This window comes from Bos mutus, chromosome 1, assembly GCF_027580195.1.
Source record: "Bos mutus isolate GX-2022 chromosome 1, NWIPB_WYAK_1.1, whole genome shotgun sequence".
Lineage (NCBI taxonomy): Eukaryota > Metazoa > Chordata > Mammalia > Artiodactyla > Bovidae > Bos > Bos mutus.
Genome location: NC_091617.1, coordinates 74,200,968 through 74,225,438, shown reverse-complemented (window position 1 = coordinate 74,225,438; position 24,471 = coordinate 74,200,968). Strand labels below are relative to the sequence as shown.

The following is a 24,471-nucleotide window of genomic DNA, read 5'->3' as shown; positions in this document are numbered from 1 at the left end:
TCCCAGCATCAGAGTCTTTTCCAATGAGTCAATTCTTAGCATGAGGTAGCCAAAGTATTGGAGTTTCAGCCTCAGCATCAGTCCTTCCAAAGAACACACAGGACCAATCTCCTTTAGAATGGACTGGTTGAATCTCCTTGCAGTCCAAGGGACTCTCAAGAGTCTTCTCCAACACCACAGTTCAAAAGCATCAATTCTTTGGCGCTCAGCTTTCTTCATAGTCCAACTCTCACATCCATACATGACTACTGGAAAAACCATAGCCTTGACTAGATGGACCTTTGTTGGCAAAGTAATGTCTCTGCTTTTGAATATGCTATCTAGGTTGGTCATAACTTTCCTTCCAAGGAGTAAGCATCTTTTAATTTCATGGCTGCAGTCACCATCTGGAGTGATTTTGGAGCCCCCAAAAATAAAGTCTGACTGTTTCCACTGTTTCCCCATCTATTTCCCATGGAGTGAGGGGACCAGATGCCATGATCTTCGTTTTCTGAATGTTGAGCTTTAAGCCAACTTTTTCACTCTCCTCCTTCAGTGGAAGGATGCTGGATCTTAAAGAATGAATGAGATATGTATTGACAAGCAAAAATAGCAGAAAAAGGCTTTAGGACTGAGTGCACGGAAGGTAAGATACATGAAATGACTCAAAAAGAAAAGAAAAAGGAAGAAAGGAAAGGAAACCATGTCATAAAGGGAAATGAAAATGTAGGTGAAACTAGAGTTATATTGGGGCCAAACTGCTAAAGTGTTTTGAATGCCAGGCAAAGAATTTTAGATTTTATAATATGGGTCACTATAATTCATCGAAGGTTGTGGAGGTGGCAAGTGGCTAGTTTAGCATTAAGGGGATGAAATACAAAATAGTGGGAGCAACATAAAGAATCCTTTCAAAGTCTGAAGGATTGGAGATTTGGGGGGAAGAGAGAACAGAGGTATTGAAGGAAGTCTAAAAGGAGAATGAATGTAAGTAAAAGCACCAGTATATTTCCACTATAATCAAAATAAACAATAAATTTTCAGATACAAAATATACGTCCTACTCAGATACACCTGGTGTCTTGCCAAATGTTTTGACACTTACGGGGGATAGAAAGAAAATACTGATTCTAATGTGTGTTCATTATTGATCTGAGTGTACTATCTATTATTTTATCTTTTAAAGTTCCTCTAACAAACTTACAAAGCAGATATAATGCACTAGATTTTAAAAATGAAAAAAAGAGGAACACAGACATAGGTAGTAAACCACTTAAACTCAACCAGCAGCAAGAACAAAATTACCACCCAAGGATGACTGATCCCACACACTGCTCACACCGTGCCAGACAGCTGGACCAAAGCATGAGAAGTCTTTGAGGGCGGTACGCCCCCACAGAAAATGCGATGTTCCATCAGAGACTGAATGGCTATACAAAAACAATAACCAAACGTTATTTTAGACTAAATTATATTGAGAGTTTTCAACTCTTTTGAAACTTTATGTATCTCCATATTTGTTTCATAGCATTTCTATTTCTTCTTTCTTCTGCCATTAATTAAACTATCCAAGGCTAACTAGATACGGGATATTTAAAATGGGAAGTCTTCTGAAAACGAAACCTCATCCAATTCACTGAGTGAAAGCAGTATTGATTGACCGAGCCACCGGCCTAGAAAACAAGCATGATGAAAGCTGGAAAGAACACAAGAGTGATGGGGAAATAACCGTGACAGTGCCATGAGATAAAAGATGGATTAATAGCCATGCTTCACAAAATAGGATTCTATTATGACTTGAGAGGTGCTTATTATGTCTAATGATGTAGAAGGTGAAACAAGCTAAACTCAGAACGGAAGATACGTGTTGCTCCTCAACTGCATGCTATTTTGGTTTCTTAAAGACGATCTTTAAGTGATTCTATCATAAAATGCATAAATTAAAAATAAATATTTAATTTAGAAGTACATCTTGATATATTTCTTTTTCTAAATATCCCTATGGGTTTCAAACTTCAATTAAAGCTTTTTTAAAATATTCATATTTAAAACAGCACCATAATTTGAAATTTCCATGTGTATTAGCAAGTAACATGTTCTGCTGCAAGGCACTAAAATGTGCATTGCTAAAAAGATACATATATTTCTATACCTTTTTCCATTAAATAGTGCCAAGATGTAATTTTAAGGTACAAAATATTCAAGAATCCTTCACAAAACATTTTTAAATTGAGCCAAAGAGAGAAAGAAAAATACATTCTGTGATTTAAATATATACCTATCCAAAAATACCACATCATTAACAGATAGGTATAAATTTTTAAAGCCTTGACAATAATAATTTAAAAATCCAAGCCCAGTAGATAAATTAAAATTCACCAGTTCCAACAAATACTAATCTTATTATAAAAGCTCTTCTCTCATAGCTAGTACTTTGTGGTCAAAATCAATGGTGTTTACAGTTGTAGGACACATCTTCACAAAGAAAACATAAATTCTACTCTGCTCTCATTTCTTTTCCACTTTTTGCTCCAACACCAGAGTGTGAAAGTTTTATCACACCCCACCAGTTGTGATGAAATTCACACCTTTGTGTTACTTTAAACAAACAAAAAATACAATTCAATTAATGTGTATGGAATCCATTAGGGGAAAATAATCTTATTTACTTTTTAATCTCTATTAAATCATGATTAAATTGATACTTCAAATAGAATTAGCTTTTTAAATAACAGCACTGTGCCCTGCTGTGCTTAGTTGCTTAGCTGGGTCTGACTCTTGGTGACCCCGTGGACTGTAGCCCGCCAGGCTCCTCTGTCCATGGAATTCTCCAGGCAAGAATACCGAAGTGGGTTGCCATGCCCACTCCAGGGGACCTTCCCAACACAGGGATTGAACCCAGGTGTCCCACACTGCAGGCAGATTGTTTACCACCTGAGCCACCAGGGAAGGCCAGTAACAGCACTGCTGCTGCTGCTGCTGCTGCTGCTAAGTCACTTCAATCGTGTCCAACTCTGTGTGACCCCATAGACGGCAGCCCACCAGGCTTCCCCGTCCCTGGGATTCTCCAGGCAAGAACACTGGAGTGGGTTGCCATTTCCTTCTCCAATACATGAAAGTGAAAAGTGAAAGTGAAGTTGCTCAGTCGTGTTCGACTCTTCTCGACCCCATGGACTGCAGCCCACCAGGCTCCTCCACCCATGGGATTTTCCAGGCAAGAATACTGGAGTGGGGTGGCATTGCCTTCTCCGGTAACAGCACTACTGAGCTATAATTCACATGCTGTAGTTTACCCAAAGTGTATAATTCAAGGGTTTTTAGTATAGTCACAGAGTTGTACAGCCATCACCACAATCAGTTTTAGAATATTTTCATTACCTCAAAAAGCAAACTCATAACCTTTAGTAGTGACACATTCCCATTCAGCACAACACAATCATTAATTAACTTCCTGTCCCTATGGAGTTCGGATATTTCATATAAATGGAATTATACAATATGTTGCCCTTTGTGACAGGTTTCTTTCACTTAATATATTGTTTTCATGGTTCATCCATGTTGAAGCATGCATCAGTACTCTTTTAAATGCTAAATAATACTATATTAAATAAATATGCCACACTTCATCCATTCATTAGTTAATAGGTTATTTCCCCTTCGGACTACTATGAATAATGCTGCTATAAGTATTAACATACAAAAGTGTTTTTTTTTTTTTAATGGACATACGTTTTTATTTCTTGAGTATATACCTACTAGTGAAATTGCTGGTTCATATGGTAACTCTATCTCTAACCTTTTGAGGAACTGCTAGACTCTTCCAAAGTGACAATAGCATTTTATAAGCCTACCAGCAGTATAATAAGAGTTCCAACTTTTCCATATCTTCACCTATACTTGCTATTATCTTTTTTAATAAAGCCATCCTAGTGGGTTTGAAGTGGTGGTGAGTCCTTGTTGTTGTTGATTTGCATTTCCTTGATGTCTAATGATGTTGAACATCTTTTCATGTGGCTATTAACTATTTGCATATCTTTTTTGGAATGTCTATTCAAATCTTTTGCACATTTTTAATCTTTTTATTTTTAATTGTAAGAGTTATTTATATATCCTAGATACACATTCCCTATTAGATGAATGAACTGCTAACTTTTCTCCCCTTCTCCGAGCTGTCTTTCTCACTTTCTTAATTGTGTCTTTGGAGGCACAAATGTTTTAATTGTGATGAAATTTTTTCTTTTGTTCTTATGCTTTTGATGTCATGTCTGTGCAGCTACTGTTTAACGTAAGATCATAAAGATTAGGCTTTCTTCTAAGAGATGTATAGTTTTAGCTCCCACATTTAAGTTTATGATTCATCTTAAGTTCTTCTTATATGTAGTGTGGAGCTTTTAAAATACATATATTTTTGGCAATGTGCTACTAATTGGGTTTCAAGGTTTTAAAATAATGCCAAAGAAGTCTTTTCATTGAAAAAGCTTGAGAAAGTTCCTGGAAATTCCTTAGGAATATTAATAATAAAGAAAGAATTCCTTGAACATCATAAAAATTTTTAAAACATGCAACTTTTTCCTGGATTCAATGTAAAAGGAGTCAAAAAACAAGGATAATACAAATAACAGAAAGAAATTCATTGTAAGAGTTCAGTATTTAGTCACTAGAGTTCAATATCTCAGAGTAGAGAGTCATAATTTTTTCAACCAACACTTGCAGTGATTCAGAAGATCTTATGTGAAGAAACTACACATGCAGATCTATTATTCAATATGTTACTTGCCCTCTGTCTCTCTGACTCTCTTGTCCCAATGTCTTACATTATCTACATTTATATTTTTAGTCTGGAGAAGTATGGCAATTGTTGGGTGTCTACCCAATATCCATTTTCTCCTCCATATTAACAGAACAATGATTTTGTTGAATATGGCAGTGTCTTATTGACAGCCTCCCCAAACCTTTTTTAATGGAAACATTTCCCTACACTCTTTTCACTTAGGGGTGACTATGTGGCATAGTTCTATGGTCATCACTGGACGTCACTATGGACATTTCTGGAACCTCTGGGAAAGTGTGCTTTTCTGATAAAGGCTTCATCTCTTTCTCTGTGCCCCTTCTTACTCCCCAGAATGTATACATGTTAAGCTAAGGAGTTAGGAGCCATCCTGCACCATGAGAAGATCAAATAAACGTAAAGACATTGGCACCTCTATCTCTCTCCAGACTTCTGGTGACGTGAGAAACCTTAAAGCTTTCATCCTTTTAAACCATTGCTATGGGTATCTTTTCTTACTCACAACCACACTCAATCATTGAGTGATATGGGAAAATAAACTTAAGAAATTTACCATTAAATGTTGGTTTTGTAAAGGAAATCAGAAAAGGAAATTTTCAAGTTATTCAGTGAGATTTCATGCTTATATTGACATGTGATCACCCACTGAATCATATATAGGATCATGTATAATCTGACTATATAATTATTACCCAAACCCTAAAGCAGACTCCTCTAAGGGTCAAACAGTTACTTACACTAAGACATCAGACATAAATTGGAACACTTTTATGACAGGTACCCATGTAATACTGATGTTTTCAGTGGCCTCAAAATTTGTTTCCATTTAGAGATGCCTGAAATATATGTCAGTTTTGACATTACATTTCTATGCAGCTAAACAATTTCCCCAATTTAACTACTAGATTTTAAAAATCTATGTTGCATAAACAAACTTTAAATGCACCATAAGTACAGTAAGCTGTAGACTTGAAATCTCCTCAAAATGTACCACTCTGTGACCTGTCTTTGTCTGACATTTGTTCTAATTTGACCAGCTATCACTATGCTTTTTTTATTTTGCTTTTTCCTGTTCTTTTCCTCAGTGCTATCTATTTAAATATTGGACTTATCTTCAGACTTAGTCATAAAAATGAACTGCTTCTGTTTCTCTGCTTTACTACCTCTCTATTCCACTCAAATCTCAACTGATTACTTACTGATTTTCCCTCTGCATTTAGCATTCATAATTGCTTCTCTTTTCCCATCCCTGAAGTTTATCAAAGGCATGGCTTATAGACTTATTTTATATATTTCCCTCCAAGTGAGTTACATAAGGAGATATTTTGAAAAATGTCCCCAGAAGTTGAAAAACTGGCCCATGATGGGGGGCAGAGGGGAAGAAAAGTTGTTGAGTCCTATTTTTTGATGATTTATTTATTACAAACCCAAGAAACACGTATATATGAAAATGACAAAGTCTTACATTGGTTTTGGAGGGGAACAAGCAAGGGAAGGCAGAAGTAGTAAGAGCAGAGGATCTGTTTTGGGAATCAAGCTGGCCCAGAAAGCCACAGTAAAGTCCTAACTCCACAGAACAAGGCCACTGGGAAATCCTTCTGCAGACATGACATGGAGAACATGGAGCTTTAGCTTTCTTGGAAAGTATTAAAACTCTGAAAATTGATTTGCTCCATTGTCAGTTTATCAGGTTTAAAAAAAATGCAGCCTAAACTGGTTCATACAGAAGGGTAATAACTGGCTCCTAAAACTGAAAACTTCAGTGGTAGGGCTGGCTCCAGGTATGACTTCATGTGCAGTGTGAAAGGATGTGAACAAGACCTGGTTCCTCCATCTTTCCACCTAGAAACATTTTGTCTTCTGAATGTTGGAATCATTCTAAGACATGAATTCTCCTTGAATTTTATTTTTTCTAATATAATTATTATTAACCTTAAAATCTTTATTGGATTTGGTATAAAACTGCATCTATTTTGTTTTGATTTTTTGGCCTCGAGGCATGTGGGATCTTAGCTCCCTGACCAGGAATTGAACCTGCACCCCCTGCATTGCAGGGTGAAGTCTTAACCATAGGACCATCAGGGAAGTCCCTCTCCTAGTAGTTTTAAGATGGCTATAGCCCTTGATCCTCTCAGTTCTAAATTCTGTTTAAAAGAGAAAAAGGAAACTCTCCTTCAACAGATAAAGTCAAGTCTTTGGCCTGAAGTTAATTGGCTCTAACTTAATGAGAAATACTCTGCAACCAACTTCCCATGGCCAGGGTGGCTAAAGATATTAGATTAGCCAAACCAGGAATTACCACTGAAAATAAGGGTAGAATTACCCTACGTGAACTTCATGAACTGAGGGTAAGAAATTGATTAATCTACAGTGAGCATCTTATTTAATATATCTATTACTACTACTTGCAGCTGACACTGAGCACTGACTGTGTACTGGGCACAGTCCTAGGGTTTTACATGCATTGTCTCATTTAATCCTTGCCACAACACTATAAAGATGGTATTTTCATTATTATCTCCATTTTATATATAAGGAAACTGAGTCTAGAAGGTTAAGAAATCTCCTCAGTGACACAAAGGAAGTAAGTTACAGAGTTGTGATTCAAAACCAGTTTTATTTATAAAGATTTCATTCTTACATACTACTTACGAACTAAGAAACACAACTGAGAAATTTGGGATATATGACTACATGTTGGCCTAATGTGCCCAATGGCAAAGTAGAAAGACAAAAATCTAACTTGTAGTATCATTTTCAAATGATTCAACCAAAGGTTCTCGTTAGTGCTACTCTTAGAAGCTTAATCCTATTTTTACTTTTCAATAAAAAATGCTACAGGAAATACATATGCTAATTTTTACAATTAAGACTAGCTCAGGAGCTAAAGTATTAACATTTTCCAGAAATTATAAACTCTTGGAATAAATCCAATACCACTTATTACTGAAAACATCATAAGGTAAAAATAGATGCTTATCATCATTCACTCCTTACAGAAAGTATAACTAATAACCTCTGTTTCTTTCTGAAGAAAAACAACCTAATTCTAAGCAAAGCAACACAATTTCTTGTCATATGTTCGCAAGCAACACAGCCAGATTCTTGAGCTGTGTTGATCAAAATAACCCAGTTAAGTTAATATATATATATATGAGGATTTTTAAAAAGTAGGTAAAATAAGCAATTTTCTAGGTACTATAGCCCAAAATCAACCTAGGATGAAAAAGAAATATTACAAAATTCAAGAAAACTTCAAGTATATGGGATTTATGCAAATAATCTAATCTGAATATTTAACAATCTAATTGCTGGACAAGCCTCTGTGGTTTGGCTTTTGATTTGTCTCTATTCAGGCACCATTAACTTCAAAACTCTATGATTCATTTGGCATTAATGGCTAAGGTGTTCCCCCTCTGTCTCCGTAGCTCTCCTTCAATATTAGACTTTTCAGAGACATCATTACCCAAGAAATAATTCTGCATATGCCTCAAATTTCAAAGCATTCCATGAGGAAGTCAGTTGATGGAGAAACTCAGATTCCAGAGCGGGTAACTCTTTTGTATCTATATTATAGACGCAAGCATGGGTGTGTGGGCTCAGCTGCTCTTGCGACCCCAAGGACTACTGCGTGCCAGGCTCCTCTGTCCATGGGATTTCCCAGGCAAGAATGAAGACTGAAGTGAGTTGCCATTTCCTTCTCCAGGAGATCTTCCAAACTCAGGGATGGAACCTGCATCTCCTTCGTTTCCTGCATTGGCAGGCAGATTTCTTACCACTGCACCACCTGGGAAGTCCTATGGAATATATTAATATATATTAAATATGATCACTGACTTCAAGGAACTTGCATCAAAGTTAATAGATAGGGCATGAAAATAATTCCAACCAAAGAAAGAAAGGAAATATACAGATAAATGTCCTACTAAAGTATAAACTGTGGGAGTTATTTTTGGCTACAGAAAATGAGAAAATTTTTATTTATCCTCAGTGATGGAAAATTTTGGCCATTTATGATAGTGGGGAAGAAAAGAAATTAGAGGTGTAAAATAAAAAAATCCTAATGCCATTTTGTGGGCATAAAGCAGTCTTCTTCCAATAACTTTTGAAATTGGCTTTCTCTTTTCTTCTTCCTCAGAGACCCCTTCTATATTTCTCAATAAATTTTGACTCAGTTTTTCAGTGTAAAGTCAGTATCATATTGCAATCTCAACACTACTCTTGCTGAAGCATCAGATTTAGGTATAGAATTCTAAAGGCAGTGCCAAGACATTCTGCTGTAACAGTATGGAGTCACACATGTTTAATTGCAACAGCAAATAGGATAAGCAATGTTGATTTTAAAAATAAACTTTAAAATATATAAACAACAAGGGCCTACTGTTTACCGCAGGGAACTATATTCAATATCTTGTAATAAGACGATATTAACTGAAGCATTATTTACAATAGCCATGATACAGAAACAACCTGTGTCGATCAACAGATGAATGTATAAAAAAGATGTATATATACATATGTGTGTATGTATATATACATATATATATGTATATATACACATAATACATACATACATATGGGAGCTTCCCAGGTGGCTAGTGGGAAAGAATCGCCTGCCAATGCAGAAGACATAAGAGATACAGGTTGGATCCCTGGTTTGGGAAGATTTCCCAAAGAAGGAAATGGCAACCCAGTCCAGTATTTTTGCTGAAGCATCAGATTTAGCTATTCCCATTCCCATTTCCCAGGCATGGGAAATCCCATATACAAAGTAGCCTGGCAGGCTACAGCCCATGCGGTCACAGAGAGTAGGATATGACTGAGCAACTAAGTGTGTGTACGCACATGCACACACAACATACCCAAACACACAGACACACACATATATATAATGGAACATTTAAAAGAAAAAGAAAGTATTCAATTTGCAACAACATTGTTGGGTCTGGAGAGTATTACACTAAGTGAAATAAGCCAGATATAGACATATATTATATGATCTCATGTATTTGTGGAATCTTAAATAAAACAAACAACAAAAACAAAATGAAAACAGATCAGATACAGAGAACAAACTAGTAGTTGTCAGATGGGAAGGGGTTGTAGGATTGGACAAAATAAGTGAACAGATGAAGAAGTATAAGATTTTAATTACAGAATAAATAAGGCCCAGAGTTGTAATATATAGTATAAGGAATATGATCAATAATATTGTAATAACTGTATGGAGACAGGTGGTTACTAGACTTACCACGGTGATTATTTCTAAGGTATATGAATTTCTAATCACTATGTAGATCATCTGAAACTAATGTACTATTGTACATAAACTGTATTTTTTAAAATGCTGCTACTATTTTAAACAATATGCAATGACAGACATCGCCTCCTAATGAGAGAGATAAGACCAAGCAATACTCTTACCCAGGCCCACTTTCCTAACCCAATGCTATGCTATGATTGGAGTCTTGAAATGACTCTTGAAATCTTATTCTAAACTAAGGCCACTGGAGGTTCCATCTGTTGTTGTTGTTGCTATTTAGTTGCTAAGTTGTATCGGACTCTTTGCAACTCCACAGACTACAGCTGGCCAGGATCCTTTGTCCATGAAATTCTCCAGGCAAGAATACTGGAGTGGGTTGACATTTCCTTCTCCAGGAGATCTTCCCGACCCAGGAATTGAACCCACGTCTCCTGCGTCTCCAGCATTGGCAAGCAAATTCTTTACCACTTAGCCACCTGGGAAGCCCCAGAGGCTACATAGAAGCAACCAAATATATGGTGGAAATTGAGGGCAGGCTTAAAAGGAAGATGATTATGAAGAAAAGAAAAACAAAGAGAAATGGGCCTGCAGAACAAAATTCAAACATAGGCAGAACTCTAAATCCTAATATAATCTGAATCTTATTCTAAAATTGACAGCTAACAAAATCATCGATTGAAACATGAATTCATTACAAAAGCAATTAACTTTGTGGAAAAGTCTAGTAAGTATAATAAGAATTATAAGCATCCAAATAAGTATTATAAGAATGCTCAGAGACATAAATGAGTTAATAACTTTCTGTAAAAAGAGCTAGATAGTAAAAACTGAAATCAGTCAAGATCAGGTAGATATGGAATGGAAACCATTAGACATCCAAAAATTTAAAGCACAGTGACTGAAATCACAAAATAGTTGGCATCATTTCTAGAGTAGATAAATTTTCAGGTTTCTAGTGAAAGTCATTTAAATACTATCAGCACAAAAGACTGGAAATTGTAACAGAGAAATAAAATGTATATGGGAAGAGTTAAAACTTTCCAAAATTAAAGAAGTCTGATTCTTTGGATTGAAAGTGATTCTGAATTTCTAACAACTTAATATAGATTTACAACTAGACATTATAGTGAATTTGCAGAACATGAAGTATAAAGAGCAAAAGTTTCTTTAATTTTCCACATAGATTATCTATAAAGAAGAGAATATTAAACTGATAGCAATCTTCTTACAGTCAACAACAGATGGCGGGAAATCAGTGGAATATAATTTTCAAAGTGTTGGGGAAAATATAGATCTACTAAAAACTATGTAACTATCTGAACTATAATTCAAGACTGAAAGTGAAAGTAAAGTATTTTCACAGGTACTAGAAATGAAGGGAATTCACAGTCTATAGACCAACAAACAGAAAAGGATTTTGTTTAGAAGAAAAGTGAACTCAGAAGGATCAAATTTGATACACAGGAAAACTAAACCTATGTGCACAGAAATTACTTTAAGATTCACAAATTTAACTTTTACTATAGAATAATAACCGTGCATATTTTCATTTAAAGTGTAAATAGTCTAATTCCTGACAAGGATGGTAGTATTTACTAGGGAAGAAAACATACCAAGGTCTATCAGCTATTTAGAAGGACAGAAATAAATATATTTTATTATTCAGCAAACTATTCACGTATGTTAAAAAATATAAATACTTAAAAGACTAGGATTATAACCTACATTTACAAACTAGCAGAAGAATACAGATAGAATAAGAAAATGTTTCAATAATGTGAGAAAATAAAATAGAAGCAAAAAGTGCAAACTACAAGGGTAAAAACAAATCCAGATGTATCAACAATCTCATTAAAAGTGTATGTATTAAAATCACCTATTAAAATAAAGACTTTCAGAATGGATTCCAAAACTTCCTAGCTCTATGCTACCGGATAGTCCCTTGTAGTAAAGTAATAGTCCTTGATAGTAAAGTAGTAGTCTTTACTACTCTCTCTTTTGTCTTGTGATAAAGGAGCAGGGAAATCAGACGTAGCAAGGGAATTAATTCCAAGCTTAACTATGAATACAGACAAGGTAAGTGACACTACATGCATGATACCATTTGAGAATTCCTCTTGGATTCTAACTGAGCCTCTTTAGGATCTCTAGGGTTTGCCCTCAGAAACATATCATCAGTCCCCCTGCACCCCCACCTCAAATTCCAGGAATGGACCTTATTGGTATGCTCAGCTATACTGTTTACCATAAAGTAGGAAACTGCTTTTCAAATAACTTCAAGCCTTAATATATACCAAAAGCACCTCAAGAAAGCCTGCAACAGCCTGTTTTTAACTCACTGCAAGGCTCCTGGCCATGCTAGTGCTCTCTTGCTGAGACATGCTGCACACACAGGAAGGAGAACAAGTATGATGAAGCTTTGATACCCAATTCTCTTTCAGGTGCGCTTCTCCCAATACTGGCCCCCTTTTGTCCTGTCCCTGGAGAAGGGACTAGCAACCCACTCCAGTATTCTGGCCTGGAGAATCCGATGGACAGAGGAGCCTGGCGGGCTTCAGTCCATAGGGTCACAAAGAGTCGGACACGACTGTGTGACTATCACCACTTTGTCCCGTAACAAAGGGACAGACAGTAGGAAAAGCTGGTATAAAATTAAAAACCAGCATTTCCTACTATTAGTGCTATATAGAAAGAGAGTGATTTTGAAAGTAGGGACCCTGATGCCCTATGTCAGCAATGCCATGCTTATAATTAAGAAAATTGTTCCAGTAGCCTAGCAGTACCACACAGAAAAAAAGTTGCAAATGCTTGGTATGAGGTAAATTTAAGCGCAGAGAAAAACTGAAACTCTAGGTACCCAAATCAGGTAACTCAACAGGTGATTACTGGTTTTACTAAGGTGTTCAATCGATTAGAAAAAAGCACCTACTGTAACATTCTCTAGTCAAAAATTTCTTAAAATCTCTCCTATGGGATCCCAGTATTTTAAGCCTAGCTCTTAGCAACAGAGATAGAAAAAATGTTTCTCTTAAAGGGTTGCCTCACATGAAGTTTAGGTATGTCATGCTGAATACTCAGCTCAGGCGCCTCTCCCAGGAACTTTGGCATTGCACCCAACAACAGTGACCCCTCCCAGTCCCCACCCTCTTTACACACACACACACACACACACGAGGCTCCTACACAGCTGCCACATGCTACAATACCATTTTCAGACAATACTTTTTATTCTCCTCCTTCCCAGACCTTTGGAAATGACTTCTGGTTCAGAAATTTGAACCCTAAAGTTTGTGTGGAATTACAACCTGAATTATGATCTTTTAAATAAATATAAAAATGAATAACAACCTTCTAAATAGAGACATAAATATGGTCTACTTTCAGGTATTTACTTGATGACTGATTAAATTCTTAAATTAATAGTATCCTAAGATCACCTAAATGTTTTAGCTTGTAATACATTAAAAAAATTTTTTTTTAAGTTTCACTAACTGGAGTCATTCAAAATAAAACCGGCTAACTTTTTTTCTTATTTTAATTCTCACATTTAAAATACAGACTCACAATAATTGGACATTAAGAAATGTTAGAATTATGACACATTAAGAATGAAAGCCCATTGTTTTAACTAAAAAATGTATATACCTTTATGAATTATTTTGAGTAGAACCATTGACAAAATGCAGATGTACACATCTGGTATATAAATGCATATTCAGATGTGAACCTGTTCAGGAGTAAAATAGCAACTTTAAGAATGTTAATAAGAATGACAGGTGGAAGCAAGCATAGGGTACCAGAGATTCATCTGACTATGGAAAATGTTTAATAAAAGCTGTTTAATAATTAACTGAGAATCTAGTAGGCATAAGTGAACTTCCTGAATAACTTAGTCTATTTACTGAGATCACAGACAGAAAGGTGGAAATCTGTGGTTTTCAAGGATAGTTCTTCTGAAATATGTAATTTCCTTAGGATATAACAGGAATTATTTACATACACAAGATTCAGTGCTGTGCACTGTCTCAGTGCATAAATTACTATCTTGAGAGTGAGGTTATTAACTGCTTTCAAATATGCCAGGGCTCATAATGTAGCTACTAAGGCTGCCTAATTTTAACAATTTTAGATTTAAGAGGGATGTTTGACAGCCTGAGGCCCAACACCCTCATTTGGAAGGTTTGGAAATTAAGTCAAAGAGAAGAGATGACTTTCTCAAAGGAATACTGTAGCCGAAATGCAAATTAAACTCAAATATCTCAGCCCCGAACCCAAAGCTCATTTAATCAATTCTGCAGTTATCTGAGGAATCTGACACATTAGGTACTACACAGTTTTCTTAAATACAAACAAAAACAGTCTATTCTGAAAGGTTTTTTTCTCCACAATAAGTCAGAGAAGATTCCCAGACAAATTCAAGAATTCAGCTTCCTAAACCATCCACTGTGCTTGAAAGAGAAGTAACAGCATAAAGGAAAAATGTCTTACCTCTTGAATTAAAGATAAAATTCACAAGATTATTGTCTAGAAGTAGAAACTAGAAAAAGAGACTTTATATCACAGGAAGAATTGCTAGTTCTTTCTCAACAAAGCATGATCTTTAACATTATAAATTATAAAATTTGTATAGTAACACTGACACACTGGATCAGAAAATGTAAAATGACTTCAATTTGTAATTTTTCTCCCTAAAATATGGTTACTTCATTGTCTCTCAATGCCAGTTTGTGTGTGTGTGTGAACACACACACAGACACACACATGCATGAAAACCAAGGTACTTACTGAGCTGTAGAGATAGCCTTCACCATTCATGGCCACATAGAGGCTGGCCTTCACCCCTTGGATGGCCACCACACGCAGGCCCACAGGGATTAGATTGAAGAGGGCTAGAGGGCAAAAAGAGAGGAAAGGATCAATGACCTTTTGAATATATCATCTTGCTTCTTAAAATGACTCTTTTGAGGATTAAAACCTATGAACTGATATTAGTTGGCGGGGGCAGTTCTAAGAGTGAGGAGAACTGACTTCTTGTTTCTGCAGCATGACTAATTATTAACACTGTGACTTCAGGTAAATCACATAAACTCATCTGTAATAAAGGGATTAGATTAGAAGGACTCCAAACGCCCCTCATGGATCTGAGAGTCCAGGATCTCCACTCTACAAAACGAACATACACTCAAATTGTATAAGATGATTTTTCCTAACAAACAAATAATTTGAACCAAAAAATTCTTAATGGAAGAAAATACATTTCGAATCATAATTAAAAATAAAAGGTGATCTTCATAACATATGCCAGAGCTTATTTTCCTTGTGGTCCTGAACACTGTCTTCTTAAATACACAAGATGAAAGCAAAAACCACTGGCTTATACTTAACTATGCTAGAAATAGGAGAACAGTTCTCTTTATTTTTCAGTTTTTATATATAAATGTAGATAGATGGATCAATGATTGCTAGATAGCTTAAGCTCTGATGGACATATTGTATATCAAATATATATATACGTCCATATTTATACACAAAACCATTAAAAATCAACTTCATAAATTTAATTCAATATCCTATGATAAAATGAGAATATGTTTGTAGTCTTTGAATATTTGTGTTGTCCACTACTGAAAATATTGAACAGTCTACTTGTCTACTTGGAGAAGGTACATAAATATCAGAAAGAAAATAAATAAGATAATCTAATTCTTTCAAAAGTGTACTTCTATAAATTAGATATCCCTATATAGCACTATTTTTAATAACACTGATAATTACAAAATGAGCATAAGCATAAAACATTATCTCTAACCTGAGAGAATTCATATTACTTGAAGCTGGAAAGCAATGATACAGCTAGGCTGTATAGATGGCAACATGAATATGAATGAAATATTTATAACAACTAAATATTTATAACATAAGAGAATAGCCCTGTAGTTCACTTTAACAACCTGCCTTAGTTAGAAGTTCTTATCTATCTTTTCTACTGATAAAATTCTGGTCTCAGTTTTGAATATAAGAAAAATATATATGTGTATTTTCTGGGGTTCTCTCAACATGGAATAGTAAGCCAAACATACACACACACACACACACAAGACACAGACACACACACACACACACAAGACACAGACACCTACACAGTATTTGGCTTTTAGTCAAATGTTCAACTGATAGTTCTAAGGATCAAGCCTAAGACCACAAGTTTGATACAGCAGTATTCAACTCCTAGATATTTGACATCAGACCAGTCTCTTTGCCTTTTTGAATCTTTTTCCTCATCTGTCATGAAAGCTGAGACTAAATCTTAGCAGATGCTTAAGAATTAATTGTTACTGCAATTTGAATCTGTACTTGTTTTTGTTCCTCCCATGTTCTTACACTTGTCCCTGTGTTACTGAAATGAGAAGTAGTATAAGACCTTAAAGTCTACTTGGGGAGAGACAGCTAAGGCATATGGAATAATCTGATACAGTGTATAATGTAGTTCTATAATTAAATGTAATATATGCATTTCTATATATATATATATATATTCTCTATGTACAGAAGTTCAGGGAAATGGAAGATCTGTGATCTGAAGTGTTCAAGAAATGTCTCACACAGAAGAGGAGACCCAAGCTGACACTTAAAGAAGGGACAGAAGTTGAGTAGGCGAAGATCAGAAACATTATAGTAGGGCAGGAAGTAAGAGTTTCCGTAGGGTAGTGTATGTGTATACGAAGGGACTAGCAGATTGAAGGATTTGATTCATACTGGGGAGGAATGGGCACGAACACCATGGAGATAAAGTAAGGAGAAATACCCGAGAGTCTGTCACTCCTGTCTTAGAGATCTAGATTTCATCAAATGGGCAACAAGAAGTGGGGTGTATAAACATTAAAGCAGCAACACAGATTACAAAAAAGTGGGAGAGATTCATAGACAGAGTAGTTTCTAAACTCATCACTCAGAAGCTGTGTGCCTTGGAGCCATTTGTTTACTCTCTCTGCTCTAGTTTTCCTGTCTATAAAATGGGCATAATAATCCTTACTGCATAGAATTGACAGAAGAATCAAATGCACTATCACGTCCTTGACATAAACAGAGATGTATTCTCTCTATTAAAGAGCTATTTTTCATTGACATATGATTCTTCTGCTTGTCAAATAAGGTAACCATAAGGTCTGATATAAATTGACATATCACCTGACCTATATCTACTCAGCTTATATTCAGAAGATCGATTACCACTTTTAAAATAATACTTTATTTTTGTGCAACACAATTTTCAAAGTGTTGATGAATTCATCATTGTATTTGACCCTCAACCATCAACACAATGAAGAATTTAGGACAGAATGATTAGCCTAATTTTTAGAAGAGCAAACAGGTTCAGAGAGGTAATCCTGGTGGAAATGCAACTGAACAAAGGTTTTCTGGCTCTCTAATGTGGTTATCTGCCCCAAATATCCTATTTCCTCCTCCTTCTCTTTTAAGTTTAATTTCACCTAATACTCAATTTTTCTAGGCTCTAAAATCACTGCAGATGGTGACTGCAGCCATGAAATTAAAAGACGCTTACTCCTTGGAAGAAAAGTTATGACCAATCTAGATAGCATATTCAAAAGCAGAGACATTACTTTGCCAACAAAGGTTCGTCTAGTCAAGGCTATGGTTGTTCCTGTGGTCATGTATGGATGTGAGAGTTGGACTGTGAAGAAGGCTGAGTGCCGAAGAATTGATGCTTTTGAACTGTGGTGTTGGAGTAGACTCTTGAGAGTCCCTTGGACTGCAAGGAGATCCAACCAGTCCATTCTGAAGGAGATCAGCCCTGGGATTTCTTTGGAAGGAATGATGCTGAAGCTGAAACTCCAGTACTTTGGCCACCTCATGCGAAGAGTTGACTCAATGGAAAAGACTCTGATGCTGGGAGGGATTGGGGGCAGGAGGAGAAGGGGAAGACAGAGGATGAGATGGCTGGATGGCATCACTGACTCGATGGACGTGAGTCTGAGTGAACTCCGGGAGTTGATGATGGACAGGGAGGCCTGGTGTGCTGCGATTCATGGGGTTGCAAAGAGTCGGACACGACTGAGTGACTGATCTGATCTGATCTGATCACCTAATACCCATTCTCACCTTCTCAAAAATAATAGATAATTTCGCTAAATTTCCATATATAGCCTGTGTCTAACTGTGGCAATAGATCAGTACTGGCCAATGAGATGTAGGCAGAAATGTCTTTGTACTCATGAATATCCTTTTCTTCAAGACAACTGCCCTTTGCCCTCTTCTACCATTTCCCCTATTGCTGTTTGGATGGGGATGAGGTTAGGGTTGCTGGATTATCTCAGGCCATGAAAACAAGGGCTGCCCCTTGAGAGGGTGATGACAAGTGAACTGTAAAGAGTTGGGCCCCTGAGGACTTTGTGGAGCAATGGCACCAGTCCAGCTTTCAATTACCTAGGTCTGGCTTTTATGTGAGAAAAATAAGTCCTTGTTACTTTAGTCTGTGCAACCTACTTTAGTTACTTTGGTCTGAGCCAAACCTACCTCTAACTGATAGACATTGGGAACAAAAGTAGAGTCAACACATGAGGTATGAACTACATTTACACACTGTAAATAAATGCAACCACTGGAAAATAACAAGTCCAATGATGATACTTATGAAAAAGAGTAAAGAAACCCAAAATTGTGCATAATGTCTTTCTAAAGTAAAGATTTCCCAGGACAAATGCAAACAACATTGGTTCATTTAGCTAAAACAGGATTAAAAAAGCAACTATAAAGCTTTTCCTATCTGAGGAGAGGGAGAAAACTGCTAAAGCAAGACACAGACAAAAACAAGAAACTTGTGTGAAAGTTTTATACGAAGCATAAGGTGATAATGGCTTTTAGATGGTACGCTTTGAGAGATTTAGCAAGTTTATTAAAAACAAAATCAGTAAACAATCTGGAATGAGAGTTTCTAGTGGTAAAAGCTAAAAGCTATTCTCTTTGGGAGGGTCTGCATCTGCCTCTTAAAATCTGGAAGAATGGCAAATGACTTCTTCTGATCTATTATTTATCTTCCACACAGCACTCTGGCTCCAGCCCTTTGTTACTTAGTGACAATCCCTCCTATATCTCCAGTCTTCCTTTCCATTCTCAAAGAGCAACTGGGCCATACCACTCTTCCAAGTCCCTTCCCTCTACTCATGCCACTTCCCTGCTGTCAGTTCCCTGCTTGATTCCTCAAGTGACTATTCATCATGTACAGGACAGATCCAAAGCCTTTAAGTCTGACCCTCAATGCCCTTTAGCACCTGACTGTAAACCACTCTTCCAGTTTATCACCTGCAACTGTTCCATTCATCATGAGCAGTTTCACAGAGCCTTTTGCCACATCCTAAGTTTCCCCTTGATCTTAATTAAACTAGATTGGATTCATGGTTCTTTTTCCCTCTCTTTTTGGAAGATAGGTTTTTGGAAACCCTATCTTCCCTATTTAACTGGACCATAAGTCTTACCCAAACCCTTGAGAGATAAGTTTCCTTTTCCATAATTATTTATTTCATGGGCATATCTCTGCAATGGTTTTTGGAACACAGTAATAGAGTTATTTGCTTACACATCTGTCTCCTTCCTTAAGGACTCTTGAGGGTAAATCTATGCAACGTCTACCCCAGTTCTATGTACTTAACTTATTTTCAGTAAATATTAATTTTAAGAGTCATGAAAAGACATTATTTCTAGGAATATATAAAGAAAAGTTGCTTCTTAAAATGAAAAGGAAATTAAAAACTTAAAACATCTCAGCTCAATATTCAAGGTTATTTATATATAACCTATATTTCTGCTCTACCACACTACTCATTCTAATGTATTTATTTACTGCTTCTAGTAATTTGATCTTCTTCCTCCTTTCTTTTAACTTCATGTTTTTCCTTACTTCACTGCCTGTGCTTGCAATGTCATTCACCCAATATCTTCATATGGAAACCCCCGCCAGGCTTGAAATGACACACAAAATACCAAGTGCTTTCTCTCACTTCTCAGCTCCCCTAATCCTAGATCTAGACTATATTTATCACAATGTTTATTTTCCTTAAAAATATCTTTTCCCCAACCACAACTAGTTTATAAGCTCTCCAAAATAAGCATCATATCTAGATCATACTTGTACAATATGGAGAAAGAGAGAGTTGAAGAGGAAAGAGAGACAGACATAGAAACAGAGAGAGAGAGATAGAGGTTAAGAGAGAGAATAAGCAGAATGGTATACATTCTGCTTATATTCAGAATATCAGTAAACATTCAGTGAATAAAGACTACAATTATAAGCCGAATAAGAGTCCAAGCATCTAATATGACATTCAAGCATCTTCTCAACCTTGTTCTTTCCAAAATGAGTATTTCATTCTAAATCTTACATAAATCTGACCCATATTTTGAAAAAAGAAGTCACAGAGTTGGTGATCATGAGATCCATAACAAACTCAACCACTCAACTACATGGAAAAAGGTAAGGAAAAGAGGTAATAAAGGGAAATAATAGTTTATTCAACAAATGGTGTTAGGAAAATTAGATATCCACATCCAAAAGAATGAAATTGGACTCTTATTTCATATCATACTCAAAAATCAACTCAAAATGGATTGTAGATCTAAAAAAAAACCTGAAACTGGAAAATTCAAAGAGGAAAAGCTTCTTGACATTGATCTTGTAAGTGATTTCTTGGATATGACACCAGAAGCACAGGCAACATAAACAAAAATAAACAAGATTACATCAAAGGTAAACCTTCTGCACAACAAAGGAAACAATCAACAGAATGAAAGGCAATCTAAAGAACAGAAGAAAATATCTGTAAACCATAATCTGATAAGGAGTTAATATTCTAAATATATAAGTATAAACCAATAGCAAAAGAAAAAAAAAAAAACACACACACACACAAATAATCCAATTAAAAAGGGCCAAAAGACTTAAACAGACATTTCTCCAAAGATGAAATACAAATGATGAGTACATGATAAACACTCAACAGCACTAATTATCAGGGAAATGCAAATCAAAACTACAGTGAGATATCACCTCATACCTATTTGAATGACCACTATTTAAAAAGAAAAAAAGATAACAGATGTTACCAAGGATGCAGATATACTAGAAACTTCAGGCACTGTTGTTAGGAATGTCAAGTGTTAGTTGCTCAGTCATATTCAACTCTTTGTGACCCCATAGACTGTAGCCCACCAGGCTCCGCTGTCCATGGATTTCCCATGCAAGAATACTGTAGTGGGTTGTCATTTCCTCCTCCAGCGGATCTTCCCAAACAGGGATTGAACCTGTGACTCCTGGATTGCAGGCAGATTCTTCACTGTTTGAGTCACCAGGGAAGTATACATATGTCCAAACTCATCAAATTGGATACATTAGACATTTAGGTATTTTGGTATGTCAATTATACTTCAATAATAGATGACACCACCCTTATGGCAGAAAGTGAAGAGGAACTAAAAAGCCTCTTGATGAAGGTGAAAGAGGAGAGTGAAAAAGTTGGCTTAAAACTCAACATTCAGAAAATGAAGATCATGGCATCCGGCCCCATCACTTCATGGGAAATAGATGGGGAAACAGTGGAAACAGTGTCAGACTTTGTTTTTTTGGGCTCCAAAATCACTGCAGGTGGTGACTGCACCCATGAAATTAAATGGGAAACAGTGGAAACAGTGTCAGACTTTGTTTTTGGGGGCTCCAAAATCACTGCAGATGGTGACTGCAGCCATGAAATTAAAAGACGCTTGCTCCTTGGAAGGAAAGTTATGACCAACCTAGATAGCATATTCAAAAGCAGAGATATTACTTTGCCAACAAAGGTCTGTCTAGTCAAGGCTATGGTTTTTCCTGTGGTCATGTATGGATGTGAGAGTTGGACTGTGAAGAAGGCTGAGCGCCGAAGAATTGATGCTTTTGAACTGTGGTGTTGGAGTAGACTCTTGAGAGTCCCTTGGACTGCAAGGAGATCCAACCAGTCCATTCTGAAGGAGATCAGCCCTGGGATTTCTTTGGAAGGAATGATGCTGAAGCTGAAACTCCAGTACTTTGGCCACCTCATGCGAAGAGTTGACTCATTGGAAAAGACTCTGATGCTGGGAGGGATTGGGGGCAGGAGGAAAAGGGGACGACAGAGGATGAGATGGCTGGATGGCATCACTGACTCGATGGACGTGAGTCTGAGTGAACTCCAGGAGTTGGTGATGGACAGGGAGGCCTGGTGTGCTGCAATTCAAGGGGTCGCAAAGAGTCGGACACGACTGAGCGACTGAACTGAACTGAAAGCTTATATAATTTGGGGTATAACCTTTGAAAAAAAATATATATAACTGAAAACTTATATAATTTGGGATATAACCTTTGAAAAAAATATATATATATAACATCAGTTCAGTTCATTCGCTCAGTTGTGTCCGACTCTTTGCGACCCCATGAATTGCAATCCCTCCCAGCATCAGAGTCTTTTCCAATGAGTCAACTCTTTGCATGAGGTGGCCAAAGTACTGGAGTTTCAGCTTCAGCATCATTCCTTCCAAAGAAATCCCAGGGCTGATCTCCTTCAGAATGGACTGGTTGGATCTCCTTGCAGTCCAAGGGACTCTCAAGAGTCTACTCCAACACCACAGTTCAAAAGCATCAATTCTTCGGCGCTCAGCCTTCTTCACAGTCCAACTCTCACATCCATACATGACCACAGGAAAAACCATAGCCTTGACTAGACAGACCTTTGTTGGCAAAGTAATATCTCTGCTTTTGAATATGCTATCTAGGTTGGTCATAACTTTCCTTCCAAGGAGCAAGCGTCTTTTAATTTCATGGCTGCAGTCACCATCTGCAGTGATTTTGGAGCCCCCAAAAACAAAGTCTGACACTGTTTCCACTGTTTCCCATTTAATTTCATGGGTGCAGTCACCACCTGCAGTGATTTTGGAGCCCAAAAAAACAAAGTCTGACACTGTTTCCACTGTTTCCCCATCTATTTCCCATGAAGTGATGGGGCCGGATGCCATGATCTTCATTTTCTGAATGTTGAGTTTTAAGCCAACTTTTTCACTCTCCTCTTTCACCTTCATCAAGAGGCTTTTTAGTTCCTCTTCACTTTCTGCCATAAGGGTGGTGTCATCTGCGTATCTGAGGTTATTGATATTTCTCCCGGCAATCTTGATTCCAGCTTGTGCTTCTTCCAGTCCAGCATTTCTCATGATGTACTCTGCACATAAGTTAAACAAGCAGGGTGTTAATATACAGCCTTGACGTACTCCTTTTCCTATTTGGAACCAGTCTGTTGTTCCATGTCCAGTTCTAACTGTTGCTTCCTGACCTGCATACAGATTTCTCAAGAGGCAGGTCAGGTGGTCTGGTATTCCCATCTCTTGAAGAATTTTCCACAGTTTATTGTGATCCACACAGTCAAAGGCTTTGGCATAGTCAATAAAGCAGAAATAGATGTTTTTCTGGAACTCTCTTGCTTTTTCCATGATCCAGTGGATGTTGGCAATTTAGTCTCTGGTTCCTCTGCCTTTTCTAAAACCAGCTGGAACAACTGGAAGTTCGTGGTTCACATATAGGTGAAGCCTGGCTTGGAGAATTTTGAGCATTACTTTAGGACCTATAAAACTTAAGTCAGTCTCAGTGAGAAAGGAAAAACTGAAAAGATTTTATTCCTTGAATACCTACTTTTTCTCAGGCATCATGCTAGTATTTTGATATGCAAAATGTCATTTCAAAAATAAATTAAACTGACTACTTGGCTTTATTTCAAGATTTAAAAAGTCCTCATTTGAGTGGGATGCGGGAACAAAGTATCAATAAAAAAATGAAGGGAATGAAAAGTGCCACCCAAAATTTGGAGTAAGATTCTACGGCCTTAGTTACCAAAACTCTCATACAACTTCGTGTAAATATCTCTAATCAAAAGTTACTTATTCTTTTCATTAATGTTTATTGAGCACTTAGGATAGGTGACATGGCATGCTTAGGCTAGGAAAACAGTGACATACATATCCAACAGATGTGGTCCCTGAGGAATACACCTTCATCTGTAAATCTCTCTGACACTCCCACTATTCTATGGGCAAGCTGAAGGCACAGGAAACTATTATTATTATCCTCATTGCCTAGCAACGACATCTTAGAAGCATCTTGGTCTTAGAAGCCACTATTCAATATTTGCCAAATAAATGAATGAATCAGCAGTGGTTTCTCTTTAAGCTTGCTTATTCACAGCTTCTCTAGGTCATATTTCCATAATTAAGCATGTAAGAAAAAATCAAATATAATACTTACCACACATGGAGTGTATTCAAATATGGAATCTAAAGGGAAAGCCAGAAAACCTGCATGGTAACAGAGTTTGAGAGGGTAGGAGCATAGGACGCACAGGGCTGATATGTGTGTGTGTAGGGTGATGCAGGTTTT

General features: G+C 36.7%; 1 protein-coding gene across 5 annotated transcripts in view; it reads right to left on the bottom strand.

Annotated features, from left to right (window-relative positions):
* The window catches only part of FGF12 (fibroblast growth factor 12), a 601,258-nt gene that overhangs the window by 176,239 nt on the left and 400,548 nt on the right, over positions 1–24,471 (bottom strand). For 4 of the 5 annotated variants that reach the window (XM_005903170.2, XM_005903169.3, XM_070371782.1 and 1 more), the window contains one exon: positions 14,814–14,917. In XM_005903170.2, coding sequence (XP_005903232.1) covers positions 14,814–14,917 — 104 coding nt within the window. Of the gene's footprint in view, positions 1–7,119; positions 8,563–14,813; positions 14,918–24,471 lie in introns of those variants that run through there. The other variant, XM_070371766.1, reaches the window with a different exon arrangement.